At 66.0% G+C, this 14,063-nt stretch overlaps 2 protein-coding genes and 1 long non-coding RNA gene across 3 annotated transcripts; 1 reads left to right on the top strand and 2 right to left on the bottom strand.

The window, feature by feature from the left end:
- Nucleotides 1–50: 50 nt before the first annotated feature.
- Nucleotides 51–1,353, bottom strand: LOC136789348 (uncharacterized). Its single transcript, XR_010828155.1, has 2 exons — nt 733–1,353; nt 51–701 (listed from the first exon to the last, which is right to left on the bottom strand). It is a non-coding gene; the product is annotated as an uncharacterized lncRNA (long non-coding RNA).
- A 388-nt stretch (nt 1,354–1,741) lies between these two features.
- Nucleotides 1,742–3,850, bottom strand: LOC125181762 (zinc finger protein 853-like). Its single transcript, XM_066989448.1, is given in 3 exon segments — nt 1,742–2,003; nt 2,005–2,839; nt 3,837–3,850. Coding segments are annotated over 3 exon segments (1,059 nt in total). The 3' UTR covers nt 1,742–1,793.
- Nucleotides 3,851–5,647: 1,797 nt separating this feature from the next.
- On the top strand, nt 5,648–13,806 carry LOC136789390 (coiled-coil domain-containing protein 106-like). Its single transcript, XM_066989447.1, has 6 exons — nt 5,648–5,678; nt 8,070–8,174; nt 9,592–9,595; nt 9,678–9,833; nt 10,816–11,051; nt 13,045–13,806. Exons 1-6 carry the CDS (start codon nt 5,648–5,650, stop codon nt 13,359–13,361), a joined length of 849 nt encoding a protein of 282 aa, XP_066845548.1. The 3' UTR covers nt 13,362–13,806.
- Nucleotides 13,807–14,063: the final 257 nt, after the last annotated feature.

The following is a 14,063-nucleotide window of genomic DNA, read 5'->3' as shown; positions in this document are numbered from 1 at the left end:
GTTTGTGCCTCGCGCCTTCACCCCCAGCCCCACAGAACGACACGACCGGAGAGAAAAACAAAAAACAGCTTTTTATTAATAATTACAAAAACGTTGGGGAGACCCCAGGGTGGAGGAACCCCCGGGGGGGGGGCGTCGGGGGCCTCGCACGGGAGCAGCGTCACAGAGGCGGGCAGCGCAGGCACCGCTCCCCGTCCCCGCTGGCCTCTGATGTCCCCAACCCCGTGGTCATCATCCCGCCACGTCCCCAGCCCCAGGGCCACCACCCCCCTCTGCACAAGTCTTTGTGGCCACCGACTCTCCGTGTCCCCGACCCTGGGGTCGCCATCTCTCTCTGCACAAGCCCCAGGACCAACATTTTTTGATGCTCTTCAACTTTACGGCCACCAACTCGCCGTGTCCCCAGCCCCACGGCCACCATCCCTCCGCACACAAGCCCCGTGGCCACCATCTTTTGACGTTACCCAGCCCCACGACCACCATCTTTTGATGGTGGCCACCATCCTTCCGTGTCCCCAACCCCACGGCCACCATTCTTCCACGTTCCCCAGCCACGTGGCCAGCACCTTTCGGTGTTCTCCAACCCCCATGGCCACCGTCCTTCCATGTCCCCAACCCTGTGGCCACCATTTTGATATGCTCCAACCCCATTCCCCAACCCCGTGGCCACCTTCCTTCCACGTCCCCAGCCCCGTGGCCACCTTCCTTCCACGTCCCCAGCCCCGTGGCCACCATCCCTCCACGCACAAGCCCCATGGCCGCCATCTTTTGGTGTTCTCCAACCCCACGGCCGCCATTTTCGATATTCTCCAACCCCATTCCCCAACCCCGTGGCCACCATCCTTCCACGTCCCCGACCCCGTGGCCACCATTTTTGATATTCTCCAACCCCATGGCCACAGCCCTATGGCCACCATCCTTCCACGTCCCCAGCCCCACAGCCACCGTCCTTCCACGTCCCCAAACCCATGGCCACCATCCTTTTGTGTCCCCAACCCCGTGGCCACCATCCCTCCACGCACAAGCCCCATGGCCGCCATCTTTTGGTGTTCTCCAACCCCACGGCCACCATTCTTCCACGTCCCCAACCCATGGCCACCATCCTTTTGTGTCCCCAACCCCGTGGCCACCATCCTTCCACGCCCCCACCCCCACAACCACCGTCTTTTGATGCGCCCCCTTCCCCAGCCCCTGCACCCCTCCCTCCCCTCGCTCTCCACCAACCCCAAAACCCCCAAAACCTCCCCCCCAAAAAACCCAAACCCCCAAACCCCCCAAAACCCCCAAACCCCCAACCCTCGCAAACCCCCCAACCCCCCAAAACCCCCCAAACTCCCCCCAAAACCCCCAAGACTCCCCCCAAGAAGCCCCAACCCCCCCCCCAAAACCACCCCCCAAAACAACCAAACCCTCCCCGAACCCCCCAAACCCCTCTAAAAACCCCTCCCAAACCACCCCCCGAAACAACCAAACCCCCCCCCCAAAACCCCCCCCCAAACCAAGACCAACCCCCCCCCCAAACCCCCCCAAACCCCCCCCCTAACCCCCCCCCCCAAAAAAAGACCAAAACCACCCCAAACCAAGACTGACCCCCCAAACCCCCCCAAAACCCCCGCAACCCCCCCCAACAAAGACCAAAACCACCCCCAAACCCCCAAAACCACCCCCAAAAAGGACCAAAACCACCCCCGGAAAAAACTCCAAACCCCCCCAAACCCCCCCACAACCCCCTTCGAAACCAAACCCAACCCCTTCCCTGAAAAAAAAACCCAACCCCCCCCCCAAAGACAAAATCACGGCGCGGGCGGCCGGGGCAGGTGCTTCCTCCGCACGTGCCGCTGCAAGGTGTTGCGCTCGCCGAAGCGCATGTGGCACTGGGCGCACTGGAAGGGGCGCTCGCCCGTGTGGACCCGCTGGTGGTGGGCCAGCTCCCCCGAGTCCCGAAAGCGGCGGGGGCAGAGGGGGCAGGCGTGGGGCTTGCGGCCGGCGTGGTGGGTGTACTCTGTGGCGCTCCAGGTGGGAGGTGCGCTTGAAGGCCTTGCCGCAGGCGCGGCAGACGTGGGGCTTGTGCTCCGAGTGGGCGATGCTGTGGCGCTGGAGGTACGAGAGGTACTCGAAGGAGCGGCCGCAGACCGGGCAGCAAAAGGCTCGCCGCAGCCCCCCTGAGGACCCCCGCCCCGGCTCGGCTACCAGGACGGTGTAAGGGAGGCCTTGGCTGTCGATCAGGAGGTAGCGGCCCCCCCGGCGGCGGCGGTGGCGTTCCTCCTCTTCCTCCTCCTCCTCTTCCTCCTCCTCCTCCTGGTGGTGGTGGTGGTGGTGTTCCTCCTCTTCTTCCTCCTCCTCCTCCTCCTGGTGGTGGTGGTAGTGTTCCTCCTCTTCCTCCTCCTCCTCTTCCTCCTGGTGGTGGTGGTGGTGGTGTTCCTCCTCTTCTTCCTCCTCCTCCTCCTCCTCCTGGTGGTGGTGGTGTTCCTCCTCCTCCTCCTCCTCCTCTTCCTCCTCTTCCTCCTGGTGGTGGTGGTGTTCCTCCTCTTCTTCCTCCTCCTCCTCCTCCTCCTGGTGGTGGTGGTGTTCCTTCTCCTTCTCCTCCTCCTCCTCCTCCTCCTGGTGGTGGTGGTGGTGTTGTGGGGGGGGGTCCCGGGGGTTGCGTTGGGGGCGCCGAGGTCGGAGCCGGAGCTGGACGAGGGGTCCGGGGGTGGCGGAGCGGCCGGGGGGGCTCCGGGGTCTCGGTGGTGCTGGTTTTTTTTTTGGGGGGGGGGGGGGAAGAGAGAGGTTAGATTGAAGTGGGGGGGGAGCATGGGGGGGGGGAAAGGGGTCCTGGATCCCTTGGGCTGGGGGGCGACTATGATGGGGAGAGATATGGGGGTCCCAGATCCCTTGGGGGGAGAATGATGGGGGGGGGGAATATGGGGGTCCTAGATCCCTGGGGTGGGGGTATGGGGGTTGTGGGGGTGGGAGCATGAGGGGGGATATGGGGGTCCCAGATCCTTTGGGGGGGAAGAATGATGGGGGGGGTGGATATAGGGGTCCTAGATCCCTGGGGTGGGGGTATGGGGGTTGGGGGGGGGGGGAGCATGGTGGGGGGGGATATGGGGGTCCCAGATCCTTTGGGGGGGAATGTGGGGGTTATGGTGGGTTGGGGGGAGCATGGTGTGGGGGGGATATGGGGGTCCCGTATCCCTTGGGGGGGGATGTGGGGGTTATGGGGGGGGGTTACGGGGGGTAGCATGATGGGGGAGGGATATGGGGGTCACAGATCCCCGGGGGGGGGGGGTTATGGGAAGGGGGAGCATGATAGGGGGGGTGGGGGGGGGAATTTGGGGGTCCCCTCCCTGGGAATGAAGGGGGGATTTGGGGTCCCCCTTTCTGAGAGTAAATGGGGGGGTTTGGGGGTCCCCTCCTTAAAATGGGGAGGCCCTGGGGTCCCAGCTTCCCTACAGCCCTCCCCCCTTGGGGGTCCCCCCTGCAGGGGCCAAACTCTCGCCCCCCCCTCCCAGAAACACGGGGGGGGGGGGACAGATTTAGGGGCTCCCCCCCGGATCGTGCTGGGGGGGGGGGGCAGATTTGGGGATCCCGGACAGTGAGGGGGGTGACCCCAACACTGGGGGGGGGTCAGGATTGGGAGGGGGGGGTCAGGATTTGGGGGGTCAGGATTTGGGGGGGGCTCAGGAATTGGGGGGGTGTCAGGACTTGGGGGTGGGGTCAGGAATTGGGGGGGTCGGGATTTGGGGGGGGGCAGGATGGGGGGGTCGGGAATTGGGGGGGGGGGTCAGGATTGGGGGGGGGTCAGGATTTTTGGGGGGGGGGGGTCAGGATTTGGGGGGGGGATGGCTCCGCACCTCTGCACCTTCATGGGGCCGATCGGCGGCGGCGGCGCTCGGGGCTAAGCCGGGGGCTCCGGGGGTCCCCGCTTCATGGGGGGGGGGGGGCAACGTGGGGGGGGAGGGGGGGGGGAACCGGCCCAGCCCCGGGGGAGGGGAACGGCCCAGCCCCCCGGGGGGGGGGGGGAGGAATAAGGGGATGGGGGGTCCTGGGGGGGATATTGGGGGTCCGGCGGGGGGGGGGGGGAGGAGGGGGTCGGGGGGGGGGTCAGGGGCAGGCCCCGGCGGGGGCGGCCGGGGGCCCCATGGGGCGCGGGGGGGCCGCGGCCGTCGTCGCCCCTCGGCCCGCGCCGGTGTCGCAGCGTTTGGTGCCCGGCCGGGAAAAAGGCGGCGAGAAGCCGAGTTCCGAGCCCCCCCCCCCCCACAATTTTTTTTCCCCGCTTCCCCCCCCCCACGCTTCCCCACCCCCCCCACGCACCGCGGGCCCCCCCCACCCCCAAAAAAAAAAACCCTCCTCCGAGCCTCCCCCTCCCCATTTTTCGTCCGAAGCCGGGCTGGGAATTTTCCCCCGGTCCCTTACGGGCGGCGGCCGGGGGCGGGCGGCGGCTTAGGGAGCGTCGCGCAAGAGCCGAACGCGATCGGAGGCGAAAAATCCCCCGGGGGGAGGGGGGAGGAGGAGGAGGAGGAGGGAGGCGATGGGCGGGGTAAGGGGGAGGGGGGGCGGGATTTTTTTCGGGGGGGGGGCGCTGCGGTTGTGCCCCCCCCCTCCATTCCCCCCCCCTCCCCGCGCTTTGCAGGCGGGCCCTGGGCGGGCGGCGGCCGCCGGGTGGATGCGGAGCGGGGTGAGAGCGGGGCCCCCCCCCCCCGGGAGCCCCCCCGGGACCCCCCCCACCTGGGGACCCCCACGTGACCCCCCTTTGGGGGGGGGGCGTTGGAGGGGAGGGGGGTCCCTAATTATTGGGGGGGGCCAGGATGGTGGGGGGGAGGCCTGATTTTTTTGGGGGGGGGGTCTGAGGGTTTTTTTTCGGGGGGGGGCTTGGTTTTGGGGGGGGGGCTCTGGATTTGGGGGGGGGCTTATTTTTTTTGGGGGGGGTCCCAATTATTGGGGGGGGGCCGGGATGGTGTGGGGGGCTCAGGGATTTTTTTTGGGGGGGGGTCCCAATTATTGGGGGGGGCCGGGATGGTGTGGGGGGGAGGCCTGATTTTTTTGGGGGGGGGCTGAGGGTTTTTTTTTTTGGGGGGGGGTCCCAATTATTGGGGGGGGCCGGGATGGTGGACGGGGGGTGTGGGGGTGGCCTGATTTTTTTGGGGGGGGGGGGGGGGGGCTGAGGGTTTTTTGGGGGGGGGGGGGCTCAGGGTTTGGGGGGCTCAGGGTTTGGGGGGCTCAGTTTTTTTTTGGGGGGGGGGCTCGGTTTTTTTGGGGGGGGCTCAGGGTTTTTTTGGGGGGGCTCTGGATTTGGGGGGTCTTGGGGTTTTGGGGGGGGGCTCATTTTTTTGGGGGGGGGGTCTCAGGGTTTGGGGGGCTCTGGATTTGGGGGGGTCTCAGTTTTTTTTGGGGGGGTCTCAGGGTTTTTTTGGGGGGGTCTCAGGATTTTGGGGGGCTCAGGATTTGGGGGGGCTCGATTTGGGGGGCTCTTGTTTTTTTTGGGGGGGGTTCAGGGTTTCGGGGGGGTCTCTGGATTTGGGGGGGGGTCTCAGGGCTTGGGGGGGGGGGGTCGTTTTTTGGGGGGGGGGGGGGGCACCGTCCCCCCCGTGACGTCCCCCGTGTCCCCCCCCCCCCGCAGCGTCCCGAGGTGCCCGGAGGCAGCGGGGGCCGGGGGGGCCCAGCCATGGCCGAGCGCGGTGGGCGCCGCCGAGCCGGTACGGGGGGGGGGATTATTGGGGGGGGGCGTTTTTTTTGGGGGGGGGTCAATTAATGATTGGGGGGTCCCCTATTGATTAGGGGGTCAGTTAGCGATGGGGGGTCCCCTATTGATGGGGGGCCCTTATTGATGGGGGGGGTCAGTTATTGATGGGGGGTCTCCTATTGATGGGGGGGGCCTTATTGATTAGGGGGGGTCAATTATTGATTGGGGGGTCCTGTATTGATTAGGGGGGTCAATTATTGATTGGGGGTCCTGTATTGATTAGGGGGGGGTCAATTATTGATGGGGGTCCCGTATTGATGGGGGTCAGTTATTGATGGGGGGTCCCCTATTGATGGGGGGAGGCCCTTATTGATTGGGGGGTCAGTTATGGATTGGGGGGTCCCCTATTGATGGGGGGGTCAGTTATTGATTGGGGGGTCCCTTATTGATTGGGGGGCCCTTATTGATTGGGGGGTCAATTATTGATGGGGGGGTCAGTTATTGATGGGGGTCCCCTATTGATGGGGGGTCCCCTATTGATGGGGGGGGTCAGTTATTGATGGGGGGTCCCCTATTGATGGGGGGCCCTTATTGATTGGGGGGGTCAGTTATTGATGGGGGTCCCCTATTGATGGGGGGAGCCCTTATTTATGGGGGGGTCAGTTATTGATGGGAGGGTCTCCTATTGATGGGGGGGCCCTTATTGATTGGGGGGGTCAATTATTGATTGGGGGGTCCCGTATTGATGGGGGGGTCAGTTATTGATTGGGGGGGTCAGTTATTGATTGGGGGGGTCCCGTATTGATGGGGGCCAGTTATTGATTGGGGGGTCAGTTATTGATTGGGGGGTCCCGTATTGATGGGGGGCCAGTTATTGATTGGGGGGGTCAGTTATTGATGGGGGGGTCCCCTGTTGATGGGGGGGGCCCTTATTGGGGGGGGGTCCGTTATTGAGGGGGGTCCCCTATTGACGGGGGGCCCTTATTGATTTGGGGGGGTCAGTTATTGATGGGGGGCCCTTGTTTATGGGGGGGGGTCAGTTATTGATGGGGGTCTCCTATTGATGGGGGCCTTATTGATTAGGGGGGTCAATTATTGATTGGGGGGTCCCGTATTGATGGGGGTCAGTTAGCGATGGGGGGTCCCCTATTGATGGGGGAGCCCTTATTGATTGGGGGGTCAGTTGTTGATGGGGGGTCCCTTATTGATAGGGGGGTCCCCTATTGATGGGGGGCCCTTATTGATTTGGGGGGGGTCAGTTGTTGATGGGGGGCCCTTGTTTATGGGGGGGGGTCAGTTATTGATGGGGGGTCCCCCATTGATGGGGGGTCAGTTATTGATGGGGGTCCCCCATTGATGGGGGGCCCTTATTGATTGGGGGGTCAGTTGTTGATGGGGGGGCCCTTGTTTATGGGGGGGGGGGTCAGTTATTGATGGGGGGTCCCCCATTGATGGGGGGTCAGTTATTGATGGGGGGTCCCCCATTGATGGGGGGGGGCCTTATTGATTGGGGGGGGTCAGTTATTGATGGGGGGGGTCCCCTATTGATGGGGGGTCAGTTAGCGATGGGGGGGCCCTTATTGATTGGGGGGGTCAATTATTGATTGGGGGGGTCAGTTCTTGATGGGGGGGTCCCCCATTGATGGGGGGCCCTTATTTATGGGGGGGTCAGTTATTGATGGGAGGGTCTCCTATTGATGGGGGGGGCCTTATTGATTGGGGGGGTCAATTATTGATTGGGGGTCCCGTATTGATGGGGGGGTCAGTTATTGACTGGGGGGGGTCAGTTATTGATGGGGGTCCCCTGTTGATGGGGGGGGCCCTTATTGGGGGGGGGTCCGTTATTGAGGGGGGGGGTCCCCTATTGATGGGGGGCCCTTATTGATTGGGGGGGTCAGTTATTGATTGGGGGGGCCCTTATTTATGGGGGGGTCAGTTATTGATGGGGGGTCTCCTATTGATGGGGGGGGGCCCTTATTGATTGGTGGGGGTCAATTATTGATTGGGGGGTCCCGTATTGATGGGGGGGTCAGTTATTGATGGGGGGTCCCCTATTGATGGGGGGGCCCTTATTTATGGGGGTCCCCTATTGATTGGGGGGTCCCCTATTGATGGGGGCCCTTATTGATTAGGGGGCTGTTATTGATGGGGGGTCCCCTATTGATGGGGGCCCTTACTGATTGGGGGGGGTCCCTTATTGATGGGGGGGTCAGTTATTGATGGGGGGGGGTCAGTTATTGATGGGGGGGCCCTAATGAACAGGGGGGTCCCTATAGTTGGGGGGTCCCTTATTGATGGGGGGGGAATGGCGCTAAGGGGGGTTGGTTCTGTTAAGGGGGGCTTTTCAGGGGGGTAAATGGGGGGGGGAGGCTGCTGGTGACCCCCCCCTGTGCCCCCCCCCCAGTGAAGAAGGACGAGGAGGCTTTTGAGCTCTCCATCCCCTTCGAGGAGCCCCCCACATCGAGCCCCCCTCTTCTACAGCCTCAGCCCCCCCAGAGCAACTTCGAAGGTGAGGGGGGGGGCAGCGGCGGGGGGGGGGTCCTGGGGTGCTTTTTTTTGGGGGGGGGGGTCCTGGGGGGATTTGGGGTCTGGGGGGTCTGGGCGGGTGGTCCTGGGGTGTTTTTTTTGGGGGGGGGGTCCTGGGGGGGGATTTGGGGTCTGGGGGGGATCCTGGGGTGTTTTTTGGGGGGGGGGGGGGGGTCCTGGGGGGGTGATTTGGGGTCTGGGGGGGGGGGGTCCTGGAGTGGTTTTTTTGGGGGGGGTTCTGGAGGGGGGATTTGGGGTCTGGGGGGCTCTAGGGGGGTCCTGGAGTGCTTTTTTGCGGGCGGGGGGGGGTCCTGGGGGGGGGGATTTGGGGTCTGGGGGGTCTGGGGGGTCCTGGGGTGTTTTTTTGGGGGGGGGGGTCCTGGGGGGATTTGGGGTCTGGGGGTTCCTGGGGTGGTTTTTTGGGGGGGGGGCTTCTGGAGGGGGGATTTGGGGTCTGGGGGTCTGGGGGGGGTCCTGGGGTGTTTTTTTGGGGGGGGGGTCCTGGGGGATTTGGGGTCTGGGGGGGTCTGGGGGGGGGTCCTGGGGTGGTTTTTTGGGGGGGGGGGTCCTGGGGGGATTTGGGGTCTGGGGGGTCTGGGGGGGTCCTGGGGTGTTTTTTTTGGGGGGGTTCCTGGGGGGGGATTTGGGGTCTGGGGGGCTCTGGGCGGGGGTCCTGGGGTGTTTTTTTGGGGGGGGGGGTTCTGGAGGGGGGATTTGGGGTCTGGGGGGTCTGGGGGGTCTCAGGGGGTCACTAGGGGGGTGGCAGGGTCCTGGGGGGGATTTGGGGTCTGGGGGGGGATCGGGGTGTTCGGGGGGTCCAAGGGGGTGCAGGGTCCTGGGGGGGGGTTGGGGTTTGGGGAGTGTTGGTATTTTGGGGGGGGGGGGAATTGGGGGTTTTGGGGGGGTGTAGGTGTTTTTGGGGGGGGATTTAGGGTTTTGGGGGGTGTAGGTATTTTGGGGGTATTTGGGGTTTTGGGGGGTGTAGATATTTTTTGGGAGGGTATAGATGTTTTGGGGGGGGATTTGTGGTTTGGGGGGTGCAGGTATTTTTGGGGGGGGCGTAGGGTTTTTTTTGGGGGGTGTAGGTTTTTTGGGGGGTATTTGGGGTTTTGGGGGGTATAGATTTTTTTTTGGGGGGGGGGGGATTCGTGGTTTGGGGGGTGCAGGTATTTTTGGGGGGGGGTGCAGGTATTTTTTTGCGGGGTGCAGGTATTTTTTGGGGGGGTGCTGGTATTTTGGGGGGGTGCAGGTATTTTTTGGGGGGGTGCAGGTATTTTTGGGGGGGCTGCAGGTATTTTTCGGGGGGTGCAGCCATTTTTGGGGGGGGCGTATTTTTTGGGGGGGGGGGGGGGCGTAGTTTTTTTGGAGGGGGGGGATTTGGGATTTCGGGGTGGCTCTAGGCGGGTCAGTGTGGGTCAGGGAAGCTCCGGGGAGGTGTGTGTGTTGGGGGGGGGGGGTCCTGGAGCTTTGCGGGGTGCCCCCCCAGAGCCGTCGGAGGCGCGGGGGCGCTGGGGGGGGCGCTGGGGGCGCAGCTGCACCTGGCCCTGGAGCGCAACGCCTGGCTGCAGAAGCGCATCGAGGACCTGGAGGAGGAGCGCGACTTCCTCCGCTGCCAGCTCGACAAGTTCATCTCCGCCGCCCGGGGGGGGACGGTGAGGGGGGGGGGCACATGGGGGGGGGCACTGGGGGTGGGGGGGGGGATGGGGGTATGGGGTGGGGTGGGGGGATGGGGGACATGGGGGGAGATGGGGGGAGATGGGGATGGGGGGTGTGGGGGGGCGGGGGGGCATGGGGGGGTTATGGGGGGGGCGGGGGGGGCACCGGGGGGGGGCACAGGGGGGTGGGGGTGGGTATGGGGGTATAGGGGGTGGGGGTATAGGGGGTGGGGGGGGGATGGGGGACATGGGGGGAGATGGGGATGGGGGGTGGGGGGGGGCAGGGGGGGGGCATGGGGGGGGCTATGGGGGGGACGGTGGGGGGGCATCGGGGGGGCACAGGGGGTGGGAGGGGGATGTAGGGGTATGGGGGGGGGGGGGATGGGGGACATGGGGGGAGATGGGGATGGGGGTGGGGGGGGGCATGGGGGGGACGGTGGGGGGCACCGGGGGGGCACAGGGGGTGGGGGGCTATGGGGGACATGGGGGGAGATGGGGATGGGGGGTGGGGGGGGGGCATGGGGGGGACGTGGGGGGGCATGGGGGGACGGGGGGGCATCGGGGGGGCACAGGGGGGTGGGGGTGGGTATGGGGGTATGGGGGGGTGGGGGGGTATAGGGGGTGGGGGGGGGTATGGGGGGGGTGCGGGGAGTTGGGGGGAGATGGGGATGGGGGGGGGGGTGTGGGGGGGCATGGGGGGGGGCATGGGGGGGGACGGTGGGGGGGTTATTGGGGTGTGGGGGGTATAGGGGTACAGGGGGTGGGGGGTATGGGGGGAGTTGGGGGATGGGGGGCACGGGGGGGACATCAGGTATGGGGGGGACATGGGGACATGGGATATGGGGGGGACATTGGGCACGGGGGGGACACGGGGTATGGGGGTGACACGGGGGGGTGGACACGAAGGGGAGGGGGTGACACGGGGGGGGGGGGTGACACCCCCCCGTTGTGACCCCCCCCCATCGCCGCGCTGCCCGCAGAGGAGCTGTGCCGCGGGAAGGCGCCGCCGCGGCGGGGGGGCGGCGGGGGCCGGCCGGGGCGGGGGGGGGCCACGGAGGACGATGAGGACGAGAGCGGCGCCTCGTCCCCGTCCCTCCCCCCGCGGCCCCCCGAGGACGGCGCCGGGGAGCGGCGGCGCCCCAGACCCAAAGGCGGAGGCGCCCGGCGCAGGGCCGGCAAGGCCAGGACCCGCGAGAGGCAGCGGGGTGAGTGGGGGCGCGGGGGGGGCCGGGGACACCCCCACGGGGACGGTGCCTTGGGGACACCCCCTGGGACACCCCTTGGGGACCCCCCCCGGACACCATGGGGACACCCCCTTGGGACACCCCCGGGGACACCCCTTGGGGATTCCCCCTGGACACCATGGGGACACCCCCTTGGGGGCACCCCCCCGAGACACCCCTTTGGGGACATCATGGGGACACCCCCTGGACACCCCCCCCCCCCAGGGACACCCCCTGGGGACACCCCCTTGAGGACACCCCTGGGGACACCCCCCTGGGACACCCCTTTGGGGACACCACCCTTGGGGACACCCCCCTGGGGACATCACCTTTGGATATCCCCTGGGGACACCCCCCCGGGGACACCCTGGGGACACCGTGGGGACACCTCCTTGGGACACCCCCTTGGGATACCCCCTGGGACGCCCCCCTGGGACACCCTTTTGGGGACACCCCCCCAGGGACACCCCTTGAGGACACCCCGTTGGGGACAACCCTGGGGACACCCCCAGGACACCCCCCCCCAGGGATGCCCCTGTCCCCGAGGGGGTGACGGTGACGGTGACGGTGCCTCCTCTCTCTCTGCTCTCCTCTTGTCCCCGTGTCCTAAATCGTCCCCGCTCCGTGTCCCCGTCCTTGTCCCCATCCCTGTCCCCACATCCCCATGTCCCCGTCCCCGTCCTCGTCCCCATGTCCCCATGTCCCTGTCCCCACGTCCCCATGTCCCCATCCTTGTCCCCATCTCCCTATCCTTGTCCCCATGTCCCCGTCCTTGTCCTCATGTCCCCATCCCCACACCTGTCCCCACGTCCCCATCCTTGTCCCCATGTCTCTGTCCCCACGTCCCCATGTCCCTGTCCCCATCCTCATCCCCATGTCCCCATCCCTGTTCCTATGTCCCCATCCTTAACCCCATGTCCTTGTCCCCATGATCCCCATCCCTGTCCCCACGTCCCCGTGTCCCTATCCTTGTCCCCATCCTTGTCCCCATGTTCCTGTCCCCATTCTCGTCCCCATATCCTTGTCCCCGTGTCCCCATGTCCCCATCCTCATCCCCACGTCCCCGTGTCCCCATCCTTGTCCCCATCCTCATCCCCACGTCCCTGTCCTTGTCCCCATCCCTGTCTCCATATCCTCACGTCCCCATCCTCATCCCCATATCCTTGTCCCCATGTCCCTGTCCCCATGTCCCCACGTCCCCATGTCCCTGTCCCAATGTCCCCACGTCCCCGTCCTTGTCCCAATGTCCCTGTCTTCGTGTCCCCATCGTTATCCCCATGTCCCCATCCTTGTCCCCATCCCTGTCCCCATGTCCCCATCCTCATCCCCACGTCCCCACGTCCCCATCCTTGTCCCCATGTCCCCACGTCCCCGTCCTTGTCCCCATCCTTGCCCCCATGTCCCTGTCTTCGTGTCCCCATCGTTATCCCCACGTCCCCACGTCCCCATCCTTGTCCCCACGCCCGTCCCCGTCCCAACGCCCCCTTCTTGCCCCCGTCCCCCCGTCCCCATACCTTTGCCCCCCGTGTGTCCCCCCTGTCCCAACGCCCCCGCCTTCTTACCCCCGTCCCCCCCGTCCCCATACCCTTGCCCCCCGTCGCTCCCCGTGTGTGTCCCCCCCGTCCCAACACCCCCCGCCTCCTTGCCCCCGTCCCCATACCCTTGCCCCCCGTGTGTGTCCCCCCCGTGTGTGCCCCCCGTGTGTCCCCCCCCCCATCCCAACGCCCCCGCCTTCTTGCCCCCCGTCCCCCCGTCCCCATACCCTTGCCCCCCGTGTGTGTCCCCCCCGTCCCAACGCCCCCACCTTCTTGCCCCCATCCCCATACCGTTGCCCCCCGTGTGTGTCCCCCCATGTGTCCTCCCCGTCCCAACGCCCCCGCCTTCTTGCCCCCCATCCCCCCGTCCCCATACCCTTGCCCCCCGTTGCCCCCCGTGTGTCCCCCTCCGTGTGTCCCCCCCCCCTTGGGACCCGCAGTGAAGGACGCGGACGGCGTCCTCTCCCGCTACAAGAAGATCCTCACCACCTTCCAGCGCCTCAAGAGCATGAGCCGGGCCTTCGAGCACCACCGCGTGGACCGCAACACCGTGGCCCTCACCACCCCCATCGCCGAGCTGCTGCTGGTGGCCCCCGAGAAGCTGGCCGAGGTGGGCGAGTTCGACCCGGCCAAGGAGCGGCTCCTCGAGTACTCGCGCCGCTGCTTCCTCGCCCTCGACCCCGCCACCCTGCAGAAGGTGCAGGCGCTCAAGAAGAGCAAGCTGCTGCTGCCCATCACCTACCGCTTCAAGCGGTGAGGGGGGAAGGGGTGGAAGACCCCCACACACACACACCCCCCAGGTCCCCCCTTGTTGCCCCATCGCTCCCCCGTCTTCTCCCCGTCCCCCATTGCTGCGAGAATGGGGGATGTGGGGAGAGGGGACCCCAAATCTCCCCCTCTGGGTTCATGGGGTCAAAAAATTGGGGGGGGACACCCCTGGGACCCCCCTCACTTGCTCAGATTGGGGGCCCCCCCGGACATCTCCAGAGCCCCCCTTTGTCACCCCATCGCCCCCCGTCCCCTCCACTGCCAGAATTGGGGATGTGGGGAGAGGAGGCTCCCAAATGTCCCCCTCCGGGTTCACGGGGTCACAAAACGGGGGGGGTGCCCTTGGGACCCCCCCTCACATTCCCCAAAATTGGGGGGAACCCCAAATCCCCCCTCCCCCTTGCTCCTGCCCTGGACCCCCACAACACCCCCCCCCTTTCCCCTATGGATCCCCCCAGCCCCCCACCCAACCAGGACCCCCCCGCCCCCCCCCCCAAAAAGGGCCGGGACCCCCCCCCCCCAAAACGAGCTCCACCCCCCCCCCAAAAAAGGTGGAAACCCCCCCCAAAACAGGGTGGGACCCCCCCACACACAGCGCCCCCACTGCTGCACATGCCCCCCCCGAAAGAAAAAAAAAGAAAAAAAAGGAAAAGGAGGAAAAAAAAAGGAAAAAAAAAAAAAGGAACCGAAA

Source organism: Anser cygnoides, unplaced genomic scaffold (assembly GCF_040182565.1).
Source record: "Anser cygnoides isolate HZ-2024a breed goose unplaced genomic scaffold, Taihu_goose_T2T_genome scaffold_44_1, whole genome shotgun sequence".
In the NCBI taxonomy this organism is placed as follows: domain Eukaryota; kingdom Metazoa; phylum Chordata; class Aves; order Anseriformes; family Anatidae; genus Anser; species Anser cygnoides.
Note: the sequence above shows the minus strand (reverse complement) of the source record. Positions and strands in the feature narration are given on the sequence as shown.

Coding starts and splice junctions, on each gene's coding strand:
- LOC136789390 (XM_066989447.1), top strand. CDS start 5,648: ATGGCCGAGCGCGGTGGGCGCCGCCGAGCCG. Junction 5,679..8,069: donor CGGTGGGCGCCGCCGAGCCG/GTACGGGGGGGG, acceptor CCCCCCCCCCAG/TGAAGAAGGACGAGGAGGCT. Junction 11,052..13,044: donor GACCCGCGAGAGGCAGCGGG/GTGAGTGGGGGC, acceptor TGGGACCCGCAG/TGAAGGACGCGGACGGCGTC.